General features: G+C 36.6%; 1 protein-coding gene and 1 long non-coding RNA gene across 2 annotated transcripts; one reads left to right on the top strand and one right to left on the bottom strand.

Annotated features, from left to right (window-relative positions):
• Positions 1-728: 728 nt before the first annotated feature.
• Positions 729-1,854, bottom strand: LOC116179208. Its single transcript, XR_004146974.1, has 2 exons — positions 1,396-1,854; positions 729-1,342 (listed from the first exon to the last, which is right to left on the bottom strand). It is a non-coding gene; the product is annotated as an uncharacterized LOC116179208 (long non-coding RNA).
• LOC116179207 lies at positions 1,851-14,805 on the top strand. Its single transcript, XM_031498927.1, has 3 exons — positions 1,851-2,037; positions 2,165-2,238; positions 14,361-14,805. Exons 1-3 carry the CDS (start codon positions 1,965-1,967, stop codon positions 14,532-14,534), a joined length of 321 nt encoding a protein of 106 aa, XP_031354787.1. The 5' UTR covers positions 1,851-1,964; the 3' UTR covers positions 14,535-14,805.
• Positions 14,806-19,632: the final 4,827 nt, after the last annotated feature.

The following is a 19,632-nucleotide window of genomic DNA, read 5'->3' as shown; positions in this document are numbered from 1 at the left end:
CATTTCCCATTTGTAAGGTGCAACTTCTGTTAAAATCGTAAAAATCCGGCCACAAATATAAAAGATAGCGTTGCAAATGTGCAATCCATTTTGGACGTGCTACTTCAGATTTCAGTTTATAAGAATTTCATTTAAATGCTTTTCTAAATCAGAAAGTTGGAACTGCGCATGCGCAAATCTAAATTTTGAAACTAACGTTTGATTTTCCTTTATTCCAAGTGCCTATGTATCACATTTCATTTAAATGCTTCCATAAATAAAAAAAGTTGGCACTGCGCATACGCAAAACCAAATTTTGAAACTGGCGTTTGATATTCCATTATTCCAAGTGCCTATGTATCAAATTTCATGACGGTAGTGTACACATTAAAAACACTGTGAACTGTACCTAAAATTTAAATTGGCAATTTCATTTGGTCAAATTTTTCATTTGACAGACTCCCATCGACCATTTAAACCTGGACTGCTATCGTATGAATGTCTAGTATCAAACTTGAAGCTCTGTTTATTCATTAATATTTAAATGAATAAACAATGCTTGAAGGCAACATCTGCAGCGCCATCACTGGGTATGACTAAAATAAGAACTAAATCTGAGGTACAATATATGAAATTTGCAAGGACATACCTACACACAATATTTTATACAATAACAATACCTATATAATGAATTAATTTATATAATAAATTTGAAGTAGGTATAATTTTTGGATAATGATAAGAATAGATAGTGGAATAAGTTTTTATTTTACAAATGTCGGCACTTTACAAAAAGTTTCTGGCCAATGAAATGAATTTCAGTGAAACAGCAATGTAACAAACAATTTCAGAAATTGTTATGTTATTTGATTCTATGAGAATGTGGTCAACTTCCACTTCGATATCAGTTATATTTGAAGTTTGTGTATCATAAGTAGATGTGCAATTTTTTTTCTTAAATATTAGTATCATCTACAGCTATACAATTTGCCGCAGCTGGCGATTTTATTTCATTGTGTATCAAAAGTTTTGTGTCTTCACTCCAAATATTGACACCCAATTCCTGACACATAGTGATGTTCGGAAGGATGCCCATCAAATGTCAAACAATTTTAATGTTCGATGGTTTTCAAAATTCAAGAACTTGCTGTTTATAATGGCTCTTTCACTCCTAATCAATCCAGTAATTAAAAAGTATGCCACAGGAATTTTCCAATGATAATTTATGCACGTCAACAGGCACACCATGGCATATTTGGCTGGAGGCATGTCGGCCACCATCAAACAACCCAGTACTTAATTTCCATTACTTTTCGATAGAGAAATTTTGTTTTGTATTACAGGTACAGCATCTGAAGGAAATCTATAAAATATAATTAGAGATTCACAATTATATTTTTTTGAGCTTCTACTTACGCGAAAAACGTTTCCGTTTTAACGTCCTTGTTTTTGATATTATAAGCTGCATCACAGTTCTTTACGAAACAACTTCTGCGTTCCATTTTTGATTAAATATATAAACGTAACACAACTAAAGAACTCACTAACATAAAATTACATAAAACCACTATCTATAAAACACGTACAATCAAATCTTGTAAAATTTACTAAAATTAAAACTTCGTTTCACAAAACGCACACCACCTTGTGATGGCGCTGTTGATGTTGGCTTCATCATAAATGAAATTTGGCAAGCAATCCAGTTATTTTTTCCTTAGATCATACATATTAACAATGATCTAAGATTTTTTCATCCAAGCCGACTGCCCGACTCCCGGGACCCGGTCCCGTAACTTTACATAATTTATGTAACAACCCGCCACTGTTCTGTGGTGTGGAGAAACTAGTAACTTTATTCAGACGACATTGGCACCACCTGACGAAAATCAGTGGTAACGGATAAACAAAAATGGCGGTTCTATTATCATAAATAACCATGTAGTGGTTTTTAATTTAAATGCCTTCTTTGTATTTTTTCCAAAATTATGTTGAAAGAAAAACATTTAATTAATATGGGTTCAACGGGACATACTTTGGAGGGATTCGGCGGAGTACCAGGTAAAATAAATGTCATATTTACCTCGGGCAAGTAAGCCCCATATTCCTCAAATGCAGTCAGCTGTTGATCAAGTTGGCCTAAAACGTCCGCACTTGTCATCCCAATTAAGCAGTCATTTGTTTTTAGAACTGACACCTGAGCAGCAGAAGATTTTAATCGAAATTCGGAGACGAAAAACGGAATTACTACTCGAAATACAGGTAGGACTACTTATAAGACAGGTGAAAGAAGTAAAAAGTTGCTGTTTAAATGTCTAATTATTACAATTGGACATGCCAGGTGTTGATCTCTTTAATACTTGTTTATAGTTCGTTTGGTACAAAAGAGATGGCTCCGGCTTACCCGATTCTTTTTTAATTAAACTACAATTAGTGCTGGGCATAATTCTTAATTTACGTTAATCGTCTAGATTGGAGCTTGCCCTATTTTTATTGTATTTGTTTTGCCGTAAAAGTATTAGGCCAATGCGTGGAATAAAGTGGCAATTTTTTCGTCATGAGTCATATATTAGCGCTTATCATGAGGGAAGTAGCTAGATATTCATTATCAGAAATGACAAAACGGAAGAGTACTTTGCATTTTTTGGTTTCCTAAGGAATACGTGTTTATGCGACTATTCGTTTGACAACATCTCGGAAAGGAATTATTTATCACATTGAGCCAGCACAGAATACCTATGTTGTCTGTGGTATCAGTAATCGGAAACAAAATACAGCATGTTCATTTCAGGAAATTATAAAATTTTTGTTCTGAGTTTTTATTCTTTCGGTAGCTTCCAGGGTTTGCATTGTTGATTTGCTTTCCAATTTTGTATACCTAGTAACATTGTCAACGGCTCAAAAATTTGCTTTGCTACTTGTAATATTTTTCTATATCTTTATCTCAATAAAAATGAGAATAAAAACTAACATCACATTTAATTTAATTAGGCACATTCTGTTTTGTTATGTTTCTACTCATTATCATTATTTTTAATTGTCCTCAAAATAACAGAGATTTCCCGTGTAAACAAAAATTCCAAAGGTGACTCGACGGGAATTCTTTTTTGATGGCATAGTATAAGTTGTTCGTGTCTATCTGAGAAGATCCTATGGATAGCTGCAGGTATTCGATGATGTCTGAGAAAATCCCAATTTGATTGAAAAAAATTTTAAACAATATGATAGCGAAATACAAAAATATATTAAAAAATAACATTTATATTGCGTAACCTGTACAATCCACATGCGCACATTGATCGTGCCAGAGCCATAACCTACCAAATGCAAAAAAAACGAACCAAATATCTCAAAAACTGTAGGAGTAGTTAAAGGCTCTAACGGATAAAGTGGTAATAATAGCGCAGTTTGTTTGTATAAATCAGAAAGTTTGCGCATGCGCACATCTTATTATTACCATATGCGATATGCTTGTCTTTACTAGCAGCATCTGTGGTTCAAATTTCAAAAAAATATCTATAAATAAGAAAGTTAACATTGCGCAACAAGTTGAAAAATGCGCTAATATTTCATATAAAATTATGCCGTCGGCTAGCTCACTATAACGGAATTTCAATGAGAATGAACCTTTTTTTCTATGACTCGAAGTAAGTAGGTACTTATTGTCCACTAGGTTGTTTCCAATAGTCGAAAAAGACTGCCGATAGAAAATCCTAGCTCTCAATGAATGGCACCCTTGGAGGGTCAATTCAAATTACGATTACCCCAAATGGCTTAATCCGATGGTGAATGTCAATGTCATATACAAAAATATTATTTGCGCACCGTTAACCGCTTCAAAGGCGTGAGAACATTACAATTCTTGAATGACAGAGTTTAAATTCGTGCGTTTAATATGTCTCCCTTCCCTGCACTCGCAACGAATTTTCTGTCTCGAATCTCGATCACTTTGATTTAAGGTCATGCCGGTTTCATTGTTGCGGGTTGAAACTTCCACTATTGATCGTATTTAACGTAATAGTTTTCAATTGATATTATTCCTTGTAAATGAGGGCCACCAACTTTAATTCGCAATTTCACGCGTTTAAACTTCCAGCGTCGTTCAGATTTATCGCAATAGCTTCAAATTCGCAAGTTATCCCTTGAGTATGAAGGTCATCTAACTTTAATTCACAATTTCGCTCGTTTAGTTTACACATACTCGCTGCTTAGGTACCGTGGTCGTACGAAATGTCTCCAAAAGGAATAACAGGTATTAGTTAACTGAACTTCGCTCGCACTCAACGTGAAATTTTCATAAACTGAATACACCCTGCGCTAAATTACAGGTGACCGTCTTTGCGCTAATTCCCACAGTTCGACGCGAATTCGAATAACACGAAACACCACCCTACAATAAGTTACAGGTGGTTCACTTGACTTTGTTCACGGTTCACCGTTCTCCTCGGACAACCAACTTACCACTACTTTCCCTTTTTGAGTGACACCCATTACGGATCGTAAAACATTTTCCACCAATAAAACTAATTTTACGCAACCAATCAAATTCGTTGATTGATTAATTCAACGTGAAGTAATTTTCTGCTGATGTTACAAAACCCACGCCACGTACTAGCCTCGATAACGACGTCAATCCGAACGCTATATATATTTTTTAGCGCATTTTTTAAGAATTAAAAAAAATGTACTATTGTTTGCGTTTTGTCCGTCTGTCCGTCCGAACCCACTTCTACCGTTTTGAACTACTTCTAGGGGAATGGTCCTAGAATCCTAGAATTTTTTGCAGTAGGTAGCCTATACCTTGAAGGTGTGCCAGACGGCCATCAAATTTCGCTGTTTAAAAGGGCCCCCCTCCACGAATTATTTCTTGAGATGCTGTTTTTGAAAGTAAACGTGCATAACTTTTACATACGACAACCAATTGGTCTTAGATATTGCATACGCATGCCTTTAGTGGTGCTAAGTTAAACTTTAGGAAATGGGGAAGGGGGGGGGGCACATGTACTGCCCTTCATGGTATTCTAATGAAAGGTCTCATTGGAATAAATTGGTTTGTACAAACTCTTTCCAGCGCGACTCTTTTTCGAGATCAGTGAGCGACGGGGCCTGGGGGGGGGGGGCTTAAAATTAATATTATCTCTCATTGTATTCTAATTAAAGGTCTCAACGAAAGGAACCGTTTTCTACTAACTACTGCCCTTCTTTCTGTCTTCTTATCAAAGTACGGGGCGGAGGGGGAGGGGGGAGTGGAACTAGTTTTATCCTTCATGGTGCTCTAATGAAAGGTCTCAACGAAAGGAATTAATTTCTACCGACCATAGCCCTCCTCCTCGACCTCTTATCGTGATCCGACGTTTTCCCTTATACCTCAAGAACGGATTGACGGAAGAGGGTGCTCACAAAGGGCGTTTGAGACATCTGCAATAAATATATCCATTGGTGATGTCAAAACAAACGCTATTTCGTTTTAAAAAAATGCGCTTATCTGTACAAGGGTAGTGCACAATTTATACTTGTTTTGTTTTATTTTATTTCGCCTTTATTTTTGAGTTGGCGGGGTTTCAGCCAAGGCTGTACCAACCCAACCCACTATACGTTTACAAATATTCATGCCCGAACCAGGGACCCTTAGCGCCACAGTTCAGCTTTAACTGAACTGCGCCACACGGGCCGACAACTCTCTCCCGCTCCATGCTTTCAAACCCATTTAGAAAGTCAGGGCCACTCACCCACGTAGACTTAAAAAAGTTTAAGTAAAATTCGAATCAAATAAAATTCGTTAACGGACCCCCGTTACAAAGCAACGTACTGATGTGTGAGTTTCAAACAACCCAGCAACTGTAGTAGAAGAAATGTGTGTGCTAAGTCTATGTAAAGAACAAGTAGCGTGGTGACGCAACACCGGCGTGAATTTAGCTGTAGATTTTTCCAGTAAATTATCCCCAGGTACCCAACGAACAAGTACAGTGGCGTGCAGAACGGCACACAAGATGGTCAAATGCAAACTTAAAATTACTCTTTAAAAATCGTATACAGGATCACCTTTTACTATTCGTTCGGAAAATTACTTACCACTCGCCCGAGGGGAGGGGGCGGCGGAAAATTCGAAAAGAATGTAGCAAAAAGTTATTTAAATGTGAAGACGACCAGCTCCCAACTTCAAATTACTCTTTCAAAATCGTATACAGGATCATCTCTTACTAATCATTCGAAAAACCACTTACCACCCCTCCAGAGGAGGGGAGGGGGGATTCGAAAAAAAGGAAATAAAAATTATTTAACGGTGAAAACGACCAGATCCAACTCTTTCGTTCGGAAAATCACTTACTACCCGTCCAGGGGGGGTGGGGGTGGGGGCAAATTCGAAAATAATGTAACAAAAAAGACGCCAAGATCCCAACTTCAAATTATTGTTTAAAAATCGTAGTCAGGATCTTCTCTTACTATTCATTCGTAAAATCACTTATCACCCGTCCAGGGGGAGGGGGGTCAATTTGAAAATAATGTAAGAAAAAATTATTTAAATGTGAAGACGACGAGATCTTAACTTCAAATTGCTCTTTAAAAATCGTATACAGGATTATCTCTTACTAGTCATTCGGAAAATCACTTCCACCCGTTCGGGAGGGGGGGGGGGGCAAAAACGAAAATAATGTAAGAAACATGATTGTCTTTTACTAGTTATTCGGAAAGTTACTTATCACCCGTCCAGGGGGGAGGGGCAAATTCGAAAATGAGACAAGAAAAATCATTTAACTGTGAAGACGATCAGATCACAACTTCAAATTACTCTTTAAAAATCGTATACAGTATTGACCAGATCCCAGCTTCAAATTGCTGTTTAAAAATGGTATACACTTATACAGCATTTATCTCTTACTTAGTCATTTGGAAAATCATTTACCACCCGTCCAAGGGAGGGGGGGGGGGCAAATTCGAAAATAATGTAGGAAAAAATGTTAAGACAATCGGATCCTAACTTCAAATTGCTCTTTAAAAATCGTATACAGGATTAGTAATTCGGAAAATCACTTCCACCCGTTCAGGGGGGGGGGGCAAATTTGAAAATGATGTAACAAAAAATTATGTAAATGTGAAAACGATCAGGTCCCACCTTCAAATTGCTTTTTAATCGTAGTCAGGTTCATCTCTTACTAATCATTCGAAAAATCACTTACCACCCCTCCAGGGGGCGGAATTCGAAAATAAGGAAAGAAAAATTATTTAACGGTGAAAACGACCAGATCCAACTCTTTAAAACTATATACATGATCATCTTCAGCTCGTTAGTTATCTACGAATTTCGACGAGAAAACGGCCGAACGCATTTACAATTATTGATTCCCACTTAAGGCGACTTGTCCAATGTAAATTATTTTCAGTTTTGACATTTTCCTAGCTTTAGCGAGACGAGCGACCCGAGACTCGACAATTGTGGACATTTCAGGCAGAGCCAGGTAAAAAGCTGCCGAGACTATTTCCGCACTTCATTCATCAATTTAGTCATGCCGCAAATATTCAAATTTAGTTGTGTAGCAGAACGCAAATCGTTTGGCAGCGAGCTTGTACCTTTTGGCAGGTCGGATTTGGTTTCGAAACAAGCTACACTTTTATCGTTTTCTAATGGTTTTGCGGTTTGTATCGTAATGATAACGAGTACCTAGTGTGGCATTTGAAACGAATAGTGAACGTAGGTAAAGCTGTATTAGTGGTGATTTTCAGCGATGACTTTCCGTTGCGCCGTCCGCCGCGCAAGTTTAATTGGTGGGTTTGTCTGTACGTCGACGAAGGAAAACGAAAAAACCACATGCAGTGCAGCGGCGGCGAGTCGAAAGTGGTAGTTTGTGCGTTATTGTTTTGGAGCAGTTTTTGAACGGACGGAGAATTCAGTGGCGTTGCATTGTGGAAAGAGGTTCAATTTGTATATTAATTCCCATCCCCTATTCCATTAAAGTAATGAGTTCAGCGTGAGGGTAAGTCGGAAAAGTGTTTTATTTACATTGTGCATTTTACAGCAGTTTCCTTGTGGCTTGTGCAAATAACGTCGGCGAAAGTAAATGTTTTGTTTCGTTCTTTGACCTTGACGACAATGCGCCTTGATAACATCGCGTTTCCTGTTTTCCACGTGGTTAAACAAAGAATTCCTTCAACTATGAATAGGCGAAAAAAGCGGTGCATAACTCCCCGGTTTGCGAAATGTGTGGCAATAAAGCAGCCTTACAAATACCGATGGTAATTCCCTAGCATAGCAGTACGGATTCCAATGAAATTACGTGATTCAAAGAGGATAATTGGCGTGTGTAGCTAATTTTCCTGTTTCAATGCGAAATTTATTTCCCATCGTTGCGATTGTTTGGACGTCTTTCGAAGGTCGCCGGATGGTAATCCTCCTGCGAATGACTGTAAACAATCGTCATCGATATTTATTTTTCATTCTACCGTAAACTCATCCCAAAGGCCTTTTCCACTAATTAAGTATTTTGAAAATACGCAAATAAATGAGCCGCTGACCTTTGTAAAGAAAATTCAAACTCGTGAGCAACAAAGGCGTTGTCAATCGAAACGGACTTTGGTGAGCAGCTGGAATTACGCAAATTATAACAATAGTGCATACACATTTGTTTGTTGTTTATCACCGAATGTGCGACACAAATCTCTTATTTCAAGTTTTAACCCCAATAAACATTTCTTCCTAAATTGATTGGTATAATTGTGCCAAAAGTCGCCATTGTTAACAATGTTTTAATTTAATTTTTGTAGGTCGTTACAGATCGGGCATATTTTCTACAAATGGCGAAAGAATTCCATTAGGACACACCCTGTATATTTACAGTAATATATACTTCGATTATAAATTTTGCTGTATTGTGTGTCCTATTTTGGTTGAGAGTGTATCTCAACTGTTTTTTAGGGACTAGCGGTGTTCGCGACTTTTTTGTGAAACTTCCAACAGAATCAAGCTAGCGACATTTGTCTCTGAGATACAGGGTGAAAATTAAAAGTTTGACCTTTGGGATTTTATCATATCTTACTATACCCACGTAAGATCGAAAAAAGGTAAAAAGTCATTTTAGGCATTTTTACGTAGAATCCAGTGGCATAGTCCAAAAACATTTTTGGTCCACCGTTTGTGAGTTGGTATTTTTTTATGCAACACCCTGTATAAGGTATAAAAATTCCAACTTAGGGTCAAATCTCAGAAACGGTGGACCAAAAATGTTCTTTGACTATGCCACGAAAAAATATCTGAAATAGGCATACCGCATAGGCAGTTTTTTTAAAACCAACTTTTTGGGTTCACCCTTCTCAGAATCAAACGTACTTACTTAGCTAAATTGATTCTGTTTGTGGTATTAAAAGTTTCACAAAAAAGTGACACATGGGGTGGCGAAAACCGCAAGTCTCTATCTTTATAAATAGTTGAGATACACTGCAGTCTCAACCAAAATAGAACACGCGGTATACACTAAAAAGACTTTTTTTCATTTTAATTCAATACATAGTAGTTTCGATTACATAACGCAACTAAACCCCTCAGTTACGGCAATGAAATTAACAAAAATTGTTAAAGGGTAACGCCATTTTTAACAAAAATATTTCTTGAGACCTCGCTACGCTCTACACAGTATACACTGTGCCCAAGATAAGAAAGGGTGAAAGAAATTTGGTTAAATGGGAGAAACGTTGCACAATCAAAGGTCTAAAAAAAAGCGTTTAGAAATCCCCGAAAGTTGTTTAGGTTTTTGAAATATTTTGAAAAAAACAGATATTTTGGATTTTGCAAACTATTTGACCTAGAAGAAAACCAATGACACTTCCCTACAACAATGCGCAGCTTTTTTTCCTGGTTTTTTCATTAGAAAACATAATTAATGTATATAATTATTATATAGTTAATTATTGTCCAAAAAGTACACCTCAATATCACCAAGAAAAAAGTATGCTTTGGAAAACAAATGAATATGGTAATGACGTATTTGAATTGACAGTAACGTTGGTTTTTACACATATTAGTTTGGTGTTTAATTTGTTGTATAATAATTACCTACCTAGTATGTTTTCTATTATCGAAGAAAAGTTGGACATGATAGCATGGCATGGGCAAAGTTTCCTGAAACGTATTAGCAAATTACTGGCAATGAACCCAGTGGCGTAACTAGGTAGGTGCCGCGGCACCGCGCTCTGAAGGGGGAGGGCGCGCCGGAGGCGCTGAAGCACCGAGGGCACTAAGTCGGGATGGGCAGTACGTGATGTACCGTATAGGTTAGTCATAAAAGACAAGAACGGCAGTTAAATTCTAATAGTTTGCTAAAGTCGACTACAGGGTGCGCTGAAATCGAGGCTGAAATATAATGAAAACTAAATTTACTCTCCTTTAGGATGAACGGAACATTGTTAAACATTTAAATAATTATCAAAGTCGCCGTGTGAGATCCAAGGCACTTTTGTGTGGCAGATCAGTACTTTTATTAGCCAATTTTGACTCCACAATCAATAAGATCTTGTCGGGGGCCACCATATTCCCTTTGTCGGTACCCACTTCTGACGCCCCCACAGTCTGCGGATGTATACAAAGTTTGAATCAAAACACTTGTACCACGCTATGTTAAGTGCCTCAATATGAATGGCGACTATATTGAAAAACAGCCTAAGAGTGTATATAATAACAGTTGTTTCTTACACTTTCTTAATTTTTTATTTCAAAACGTCTGTTACTTTCTGAATGGCCCTTGTAGAACAAAGTTACAGCGGTAGGAAAAGGCTGCAAATTTAAACTAATAATAATAATACTTTATTTGTGATCTATACAATAGTCTGTATTAGTGTGACCAGCATTTGTACCCTTATTCTAAGACGCAATCATTTCTCCGACTTGTACCCTACGTCATAGCTAAATTTGACGCGAGAATTGAAAACATGATAAATAAATGTATTTCTATTCTTCGTTGAGTGAAAGACTTCGTTATTCAAAGCATTATTCTAAAATTTAAGTAGTTCAGTGCTTTTAAAATTTCGTGTAAAGTTTCTCTCAAAAATGTACAGTGTTTTATTACTTAGAGCTCAATGGTAACTAATAAGGCGCCAAAACCTGATCCGGCACCGTTTCGAAAAATACCTAGGTACGCCACTGAATGAACCTTAAAGCATATGGTACTTTTAAGAAGCCTGTAGTTTCTCGATGCAAGAGTGACAATGAAGAAACGGTACAAAATGTTTTGCTGCCCATCACCGAGAATCCCAGTACATCAAGTGGACGGATTGAACAAAATGTTGGTACACCTAAATTAACAACACATTGTATGTGTATTTTACAAATAGAAACATTACATCCGTATAAATACCGAATTTGTCAAGGACCAGGTGACATAGAAAGACTTTGCTCATTCTGCCAATAGTACACAAGAGAACATGATATTTCTTTATCAAATAATATGGTCAGATTAGACTGTGATACGAATAATGGCATTTACAACAGACGAAGTGTCCACCATTGGTCTGGAACCAATCCACGTTTTGTAAGGGTTAGTCAGGAGACACGCAAGTCGTGACTCCACCATTCTAAAAAAAATACTTAAACGTACCAATTAACATTATTTCATATAATATACGGTACATCCTGTATATAAATTATGTACATAATCTATTCTCTGGTACCGGTAAATTTAATATGACCCCAAAACAAACAAACTAGAAGGGAATTCTAAAGGGGAACAACTAAGTACAAATACAATAGTGACAAATCGTGAGGGCAGATTTGCAAAAAGACCACCCGCGCAAAAGTCACTAAAAATATACACGAGATGGCGGGTCATTTTTACATTATATTGTTCCATTCTAAGTTTGTTTATTTTGTGCATACGACGGTGACAGGACATATTGTGCGGGAGTTTATGTGAGCTGTGATGCTTTATTTCGGTGGGTATCTGTAATTTCTACTGGTGCCACTTTCAAATCTCGGTAGGGTTCGGCTGGGACGGAGAGGCACGAATGAGACTCCTACGTTGTGGAATCGGTTCTTTTATTAGAAAATACACACATAAAACATGTCAAATTGTACAATAGAAATGAGATAATCGAATCAAATGCACCATAGGTGTAGATTATCACAGCACTCAACTTGGCCTTCATTTTAGCCAGTGTCATAAAAGAAACGTCGACACATCGCTATTGTAAGTTGGACAAAGTTTAAATAAACTGATTTACCTGCAATTTCCATGGATGATGAAGAGCAAGAAAAACCAGAAAGGCAAGAAGAAATGGGTTCACGACATTTTAAATAGGGGAAGACCGAAGTAAAATTTTTCCACTTTTATGAAGGACTTTTAGTGTTTCTAATTTAAATACCTACTTACAACGTCCATTGGACGTATTAGAATTAACATACTTAATATGAAAAGTAATTTAAAGTGGTGCACAAATCGACGGAACACTAATCAAAACATGTGGTGCGGTCTGGGTCCTCAAGTGACGTCACTACACGCGACGAAAAAATTCCATGATTGAGCTGGTACTTTCGATACAAGGATTGCAGGACCATTTATTTGTTTACCATCGCTACGTACATGTACTGCAAAGCGATTTATAGGATGATCTTGATAATAAATGCCCCTAGCGATAATTTGCAACTGTCGGATACAGCAGGATGGTGCACCTGCACATAATTCTAGAGTCGTTCGGGAATATCTGTCAGTGAGGTTTCCACAAATGTGAATAGAACCCATATAACCACGCTTGAATCGTGTTCTGCAAAATTTTTCAACGGGAGAACAACTTCTGGAAGCTCTTGCTACCATTACTCCACAAATGCTGACTAGAGCGTTAGAATCGAGGGTGAGACGATACTATCTGTGTTTAGAAAATAATGGAACATATCCTCTAAATTTAGTTTATTATTCTAATTCCTAAAAAAATTTTGTACAGGTCCGTCATAGGAATTTTCTTAATTAAGTCTCAAAAAACCGCAATTAAACCGTAACATGCTATAGGTACATCATTGAATTCACAATAAAACGGGCTTTAAGAATATGATACCGGAATATCAGGGCCGTATTTAAAAAAAATGTAGTTGATGGTTCCGCAAAGTCGAAATGTCGGATTGAAAAATTAACACCTTAAAGAACGTTAAAAATTGCAGTGTTATTTGTTTTGCTATAGGTCAAATATTAACGTCGGAAAAGATAGTTCGTAAAATCGAAAAAACCAATTTTTTCAAAATATTTCAAAAACCAAAAAATGGTCAGGGACGTCTAAACGCAACTTTTCTCTCACAATTTTTCAAAGCTGTCCACAATCCCCAACTTGAAAATTCTAAATGCGACACCCTGTATTTTATTTGATTTTTAAATTCTAAGTTATATTCTGAGATAAATCTATTGAAGATAGGTCTATAATATCTTTAATCGTTTTTGAGATAAAGATTAAGAGATAAAAGATATTGCTTTATACCTTCAGTGTGAGCAGTAACAAATGAAAAGCGCATTTTAATAATTATAAAAGTGTAGTTGGCCATACAAAAACAAATGTGTTACTGTCAAACGTCACATTATGATTTAATTCTATTTTCAACATGTTCAACTCACAATATGGTCTACAGTGAAACAGAGACATTCCAAATCTGTTTCCATTTATGTAAATAAAATGTGCCAACTTCTTGCCGAAACAGCTTCCTTCCGCGAGTGTCTTCAGAAAATGGTAAGTGTGGGGAAAAAACGTTTCCCACGAAAGTTTATTACTTTTCGATGTAGAATGGAAATGTTCAATACATTCCGGGGTTTCTGTTAGAAAAAATTAGTTACCCTACGTTTGGCTCTTAAGGGGCATTTATGTGAATACCTGCACAGCATCATTAAATGGACCCCCCATATGAAGATTTTATATGAATCATTTTTTGATATCCCCGCTAGTTTCCGTAATGATCGACTGCCGTTCTGTATATAAATTAACATTCAAATATACGATTACGGAATCATCCCCTGAAACTGATATCTTTTATAGCTTCAAAACTATCGTATATTGTATTTGAATCATGATACGTTCGCTGGTAAATACCTGCCCTACGTTGTTGCGACTTCACGCGGTTTTTTTACTCGCGCTAGGAAGCTAATGAGAACAAAAGTGCAACAAGAAGGGAATATTTACAATTATATCCCGATCGTCAAGCACCAAGCCTTAACACTACTTAAAATTCAACAGCCTTTATCTCGAAAACGCCAAAAAATATAGATCTATCTTCTATAGATTGTGTTGTGGTCCTGATGAATGATAGGTGTTGTGGTCCTATGCTATAGGTGAACGATAGAACCTTATACTTCTTGGCTGTTGGCCAACAGAAGTCGACTGAATTTTTTACGCTGATGCACTCCTTTTATGCCATGTTTCAGCAGTTGAAAACGCGGTTAACGACTACGCCGATCCTGTGTTTTCTTAGATTGAACGGGGCATTGGTGGATGATTCTTGGCAGCCAGTTGTGTTGGCATCTGAACAAGTAACTGATCCGGATTTGAAACCGATTACTGAGCGGAAAAAAATAAACGGCGACCCGATTGGCAAGAGGTAGCACCTGATTCTCCCAATGTTGAGGCGCAATGGGATTTGCTGGTGATTGTCAATGATCTTCTAACTAAAGCGTATCCCGGAGAGTGACAATGGACAACAACGAAGGTCATAGTTGTGTATTCCGAGGAGTAGAGTTCCAAAAGTCTTGAAACAGCTGCACGAGGGAATTTGTTCACTTTCTAACACTGCACTATACTTAACTGGAACGCCGCTTGGGGGTCTCTGCCATAGAAACGTAGCGCGGCGAGAGAGATAAGTGCAAGGGGGATTTCTGTCACTGTCATTCATTGGGCAACTGATAATTAATATAAATTCAAAACATATCAAATAGGCTGCTCTATACATGAGCGAGAGTGGGACAGAGATCCGCCTTGTGGCTCTCTCTCTCGGATCGCGCTAGTCGACGGAGCGCGCATTCGCATTCCAGGTAGAAATTTTTAATCGGCCATATTTCAAGATCTTTGAAAGCATATCGATCCGCTGTACAGGGTGGTCTAAATTGGACACTTTCTTATGGAAACACCCTTTATTTGAAGAGATAGAAAAAAATGGACCTAGGCATTTGGAGCCCAATTTTAAAGAGAAAATTACTGGCGCAAACCGAATTTAGCTATCACTAATCGTTTGGCCGCTAGAGGGCGTTTCTCGATTTATGTAGTCGATGTCTTTGGTGCCCCATAACTTTCGTAGATAATTGATTTTGACAAAATCTTGCTGAGAGCACTCTTTTATGTAGAATCCATTGCGATACACATTTTTATACAGGGTGTTTTGAAAAAATTCAAACGAAATTACAATTTGAAAATATCTCAATGACAGAACAAAATACGGCCTGCTTGACTTTTAGTTCCACGTACTTGATTGATATGTTAAATTAATAAACAAAAAATTCTGTGCAACAATATGTTAATTTAGAGGACTAGTAGTGAAAAAATTGTATATATACCACGGTAGAGAAATCTATTATTGCCTTCGCCCCTTACACCTCTCGGGATGTGGTGATCTTGGTGCTCAGGTAGTAATAATAATAATATAATATACTATTATTGTAGGCATCTAGGTTTCCATGGCGAACAAAAGATGGCAGGATTGTTTAAAACGGCAATTTCTTAGTTCCCTGTATTAATTATTTACATATGACTTACTTGAATTATTCGCACTTGTTTTCACGGTCTCTGTTTGTTGTGTGTTATTTGAAAGTTTAAATATTTGGAAACTAATAAACATTTCCAAATAACCAAGAAATTGCCTTTTTGCACAATCCTGCCATATTTTGTTCGCCATGGAAACCTAGATGTGTGCAATAAAGTGATGCATCTAAATTTAGGAAATTTTACGCTTTTGTCAAAAACTCCAAAATATATGAAAAAATATAGTTTAGGGTCGTATAAAAAAAACCAAACACCCTATATAAAAACTATCGCAATGGATTCTACATAAAAAAGTGCTCTTAAGAAAGATTTGGCCAAAATCAATTATTTTTAATAATAAGAAAATTATGGGGCATTAAGGATATCGACTAAATTCGAGAAACGCCCTTTAGCTGAATTTTGTTGGCACCAGGGATGTTCATTTTAAAATTGCGCTCCAGGTCCATTTTTTTCCTATCTCCTAAAGTAAAGGGTGTTTCCATAAGAAAGTGTCAAATTTGGACCAACCTGTACACGAAAGAAACTAGGAGGGTCCATACAAGGTTGTGAAATGAATCAACGACCTGGTGTACCGGGTTAATAAGATGCCCAATGGTAAACCGAGAGTGGTGCATTTTAAAAGACTGGCACCCTTTGCTGGAGACAACAACCAACTAGGGCGAGCTCGCATACTATTGGGTATAGAAAAACCAGAGACATTAGAGCAGGGAGTTAAAAGGTGTGGAAGTCCTGGTGTGTAACTATAACAATGGGTTCGATTTATCCAAGACTTGTGGATTGTTTGTTCTCCAAGGATGGATATTGTTGTAAATCTGCAACCTTCATGATCTTCGGTTCTAAGGAGGGGGCAATGTAACGATCAATTGAGTTTGATTGTGTAGACAAGAATTTTTAATATGTTCGTTTCCTAGTAAAGTCCTGTTTTATCACGATTCGGGTGTTTGACTTTGAACACAAAATGCTGATTGCTGTCCCTTTCCTCATCCGATTTTTTGGCAGAAGTCAAAGAGCTAAATCCTTTCCCTTTACTCAATGAACTGTAAAATTACTTAAAATCGCCTATTTGTCATAGCTTTCAAGTTATTTGGGTTTGCGATTTCGCAGTGTAATTCTTTGAATCGCTGCAATCTTTCCGAATTATGTCGCACCCCAATAACATTTCCGAATGCCTAAATTTAATCGCAATGTAAAATGGCAGATTTTAATTACTCCTTGTTTAAACTCTGTAACATTTGATTTTATTACCATCTTCCTGTCACGATGTCAACCATGACGATAATAATTGGCCTTTCACATACCTCTCGAGTTCTTTGACCATTTGTGGAATGAAACGAACATAAAACCACCCCTCGAGTTTACTCCAACACCTTGAGGTTTCTTCATTCCACAACAAAATATTAGATTAAGTTCAATCTTTTCACATTTCCGTAGTGATGTCATTGATTAACACTTTTTGTAGGTCATTTTCTAGCCCATTAAATGCAACCGGACACATTTTACTACAACGTGATTGCGGAATTTAAAATTCCTCAAGGTGTTTTATGAAATATTCACACAAGACTTCGCCAAAGGCAAGAACGGTTGAGGTCGCACACCGGCAACCTCTCGGAAACGTGACGTTTGTTATTTGCACTTTTTACAAGGAAGCTGTTTATGCAAATTACGCTGGCTGCTCTGCTCCGCCGTACGCAAATCGCCCATTTTTTAAACGTGGAGATTTTGTTTAGCTTTAACAACTATTATTAGAACTAATTTTAAGTCAACTACCGCTACTGCATACAAATTCCTGGCAACACGTCCGAAGACATTCCTCAAATTGTTAGTTTAAATGTGCGCTAAACACAATTTGGAATGATTCATTAACAATAATTGAATTTGTTGGTCGATTTTTGAGAAACTCATCATGACTAACGATCGAGCTAATTATGGAATATTCGAACATCCGCTTATTTTAAAATTACATCTGCGGGAATCTTTAATTAATTTCCTTCCTCTTTAATAATGTTATAAAAACTCCGCGCTGTTATCTCTACGGTGAGAAAATTTGGTGGACACGGCTAAAAATAACGCCCTGTAGGTCACGAAATGTCATCACGATGGGATGCGGAAAGTGAATTTAATTCAGACCAGCATCGAACGTCGACCTTGAAATGGTTTTCAAGGACGCCCTCCTAAGAATTTCACTGTTACATTGACGCGTATAACCCATACACCTTGCCGTGTAGTTTAATAATAATCACCGGTTTATCGGATCGATTAATTTTATTTGTATAATGGCGCCGCTTTTATATTTGCATGTATAAGAATGGGCACGGCCGTTAATTGTTGCCTTAGTCACTTTGTCAACATTAATTTCCCCTCGAACATTTCAGTGCCGCGTGCCGCTAACTCCAACGGGAAAAAGTTCCTTTCAATCATGAATCGTCTGCAAATTTGCAGTTCTTCTGCTACGGTATGGTTCTCCGAATGCTTAGAGAACTTGATATTCTCGGCCAATGTTGTGACATTTTGAAAAAGTCAAAAATCACTATCCCGGCCAAATTCACGGAACCGCACACTTTCATAAATTAATGTTTTCATTAGAACATTTTAACACATGTTAGTTGACATTACTACTAATTATGCACATTTTAGCGCTTAGTAGAAAATGAGCAAATGCAAAAATTCAGCACTAATAAAAATTGAATTATTTTAAAACCACTTCATAAATTCTTTTTATGCAAAAATTAAGCTCTAATTATGCGCCTTTGTATATTGTTGGAATAAAATGTTGTACCCTAATTCTGTCCCTTAAAAAAAAGTTTAGCAAGATACTTTCAGATCTTGTAAAAATTTTCAAATTTAATTTTAGTACAGCTCAATAAAAAAGATTAATTAAAATCTTTCTATTTTTAGGTTTTGTTAACGGTAATGGTTCTTGCAAAGTAGCACGTTGTATCAAATTTCCTGTTAGTACAGAGATCTCGCATATTAGCATAGATACAGAGTTGGTTAAATGGACAAAAATGATCCTCGAGTTTTACCTAAATAAAATCAAAAAACAAAATTTACATTCTCTCTAAAGTTTCCTAAATATGGCGAAAAACAACATAATTGACGTTTTTGATTTTTGTCGTTATTTGGGTAGGTATTTAAAAACCAAACAAACTTTCTTTAGGGAACCGTTTCTGTTCTTTTAGATAATTAAAAATCATTAATAATCAAAATCCTCCGACACTATTCTGCAGATATTTGCACTGAAAGGTTTGACATCACCAATAGATTGCCTTTCATGAGTATCCTCTTCCGACACTTCGTTGTCAAAGTATTTGCTTCAACTTCACCAATATACAGGGTGAGTTTTTTTTTCATTTTAAGCATTAGGATCTCGGAAACCGTAAGACATAGAGATCCGGTTAAATGAGGAAAGAGTTGTCGTTTTAAGAACTTATTCAAGATATGCTTTTGTTTTTTGAAAAAAATCCACAGTTTACTAGATATGAGCGAAAAACAGATCTAGTGATTTTTTCCGCCAAGGTAAATTTATTAATTTTCATTCTTCTTTTATAATTTTTTAAATGGCAACCATAGTTGTTTGTGACATTTTTAAAAAGTTCATTTTTTTCTGTTTACAATGATATAAGGTTCATTGTACTTTCTTTGACAAATAAACATAATACAGAACTGTTTGTATTATTAAGAGTAGTAAAAACAGATTTTGCCATGGGAAACATTTTTGTTCTCTTAATTACTCTGTCTATTATAATATTTAACTTAAAACTTTAGGGCCACAAATAGAACAACAACGAAAAGAAATTACGAAATATTACATTTAAATTTCTACTTTGAAGTAATTACAAGTAAAAAATTAACGCATTTATCTAGGTAAATGTTCAAAGTGCCCATCAACACAAGCGGCGTCTTTTTCGCGATAGAATTTACAGCTTTCTGTATTATCCTACCATCTAA

This window comes from Photinus pyralis, unplaced genomic scaffold (assembly GCF_008802855.1).
Source record: "Photinus pyralis isolate 1611_PpyrPB1 unplaced genomic scaffold, Ppyr1.3 Ppyr1.4_LG8, whole genome shotgun sequence".
Taxonomy (NCBI): Eukaryota; Metazoa; Arthropoda; class Insecta; order Coleoptera; family Lampyridae; genus Photinus; species Photinus pyralis.
Note: the sequence above shows the minus strand (reverse complement) of the source record. Positions and strands in the feature narration are given on the sequence as shown.

Coding starts and splice junctions, on each gene's coding strand:
- LOC116179207 (XM_031498927.1), top strand. CDS start 1,965: ATGTTGAAAGAAAAACATTTAATTAATATGGGTTCAACGGGACATACT. Junction 2,038..2,164: donor GGGATTCGGCGGAGTACCAG/GTAAAATAAATG, acceptor ATTTGTTTTTAG/AACTGACACCTGAGCAGCAG. Junction 2,239..14,360: donor AATTACTACTCGAAATACAG/GTAGGACTACTT, acceptor ATGTTTCAGCAG/TTGAAAACGCGGTTAACGAC.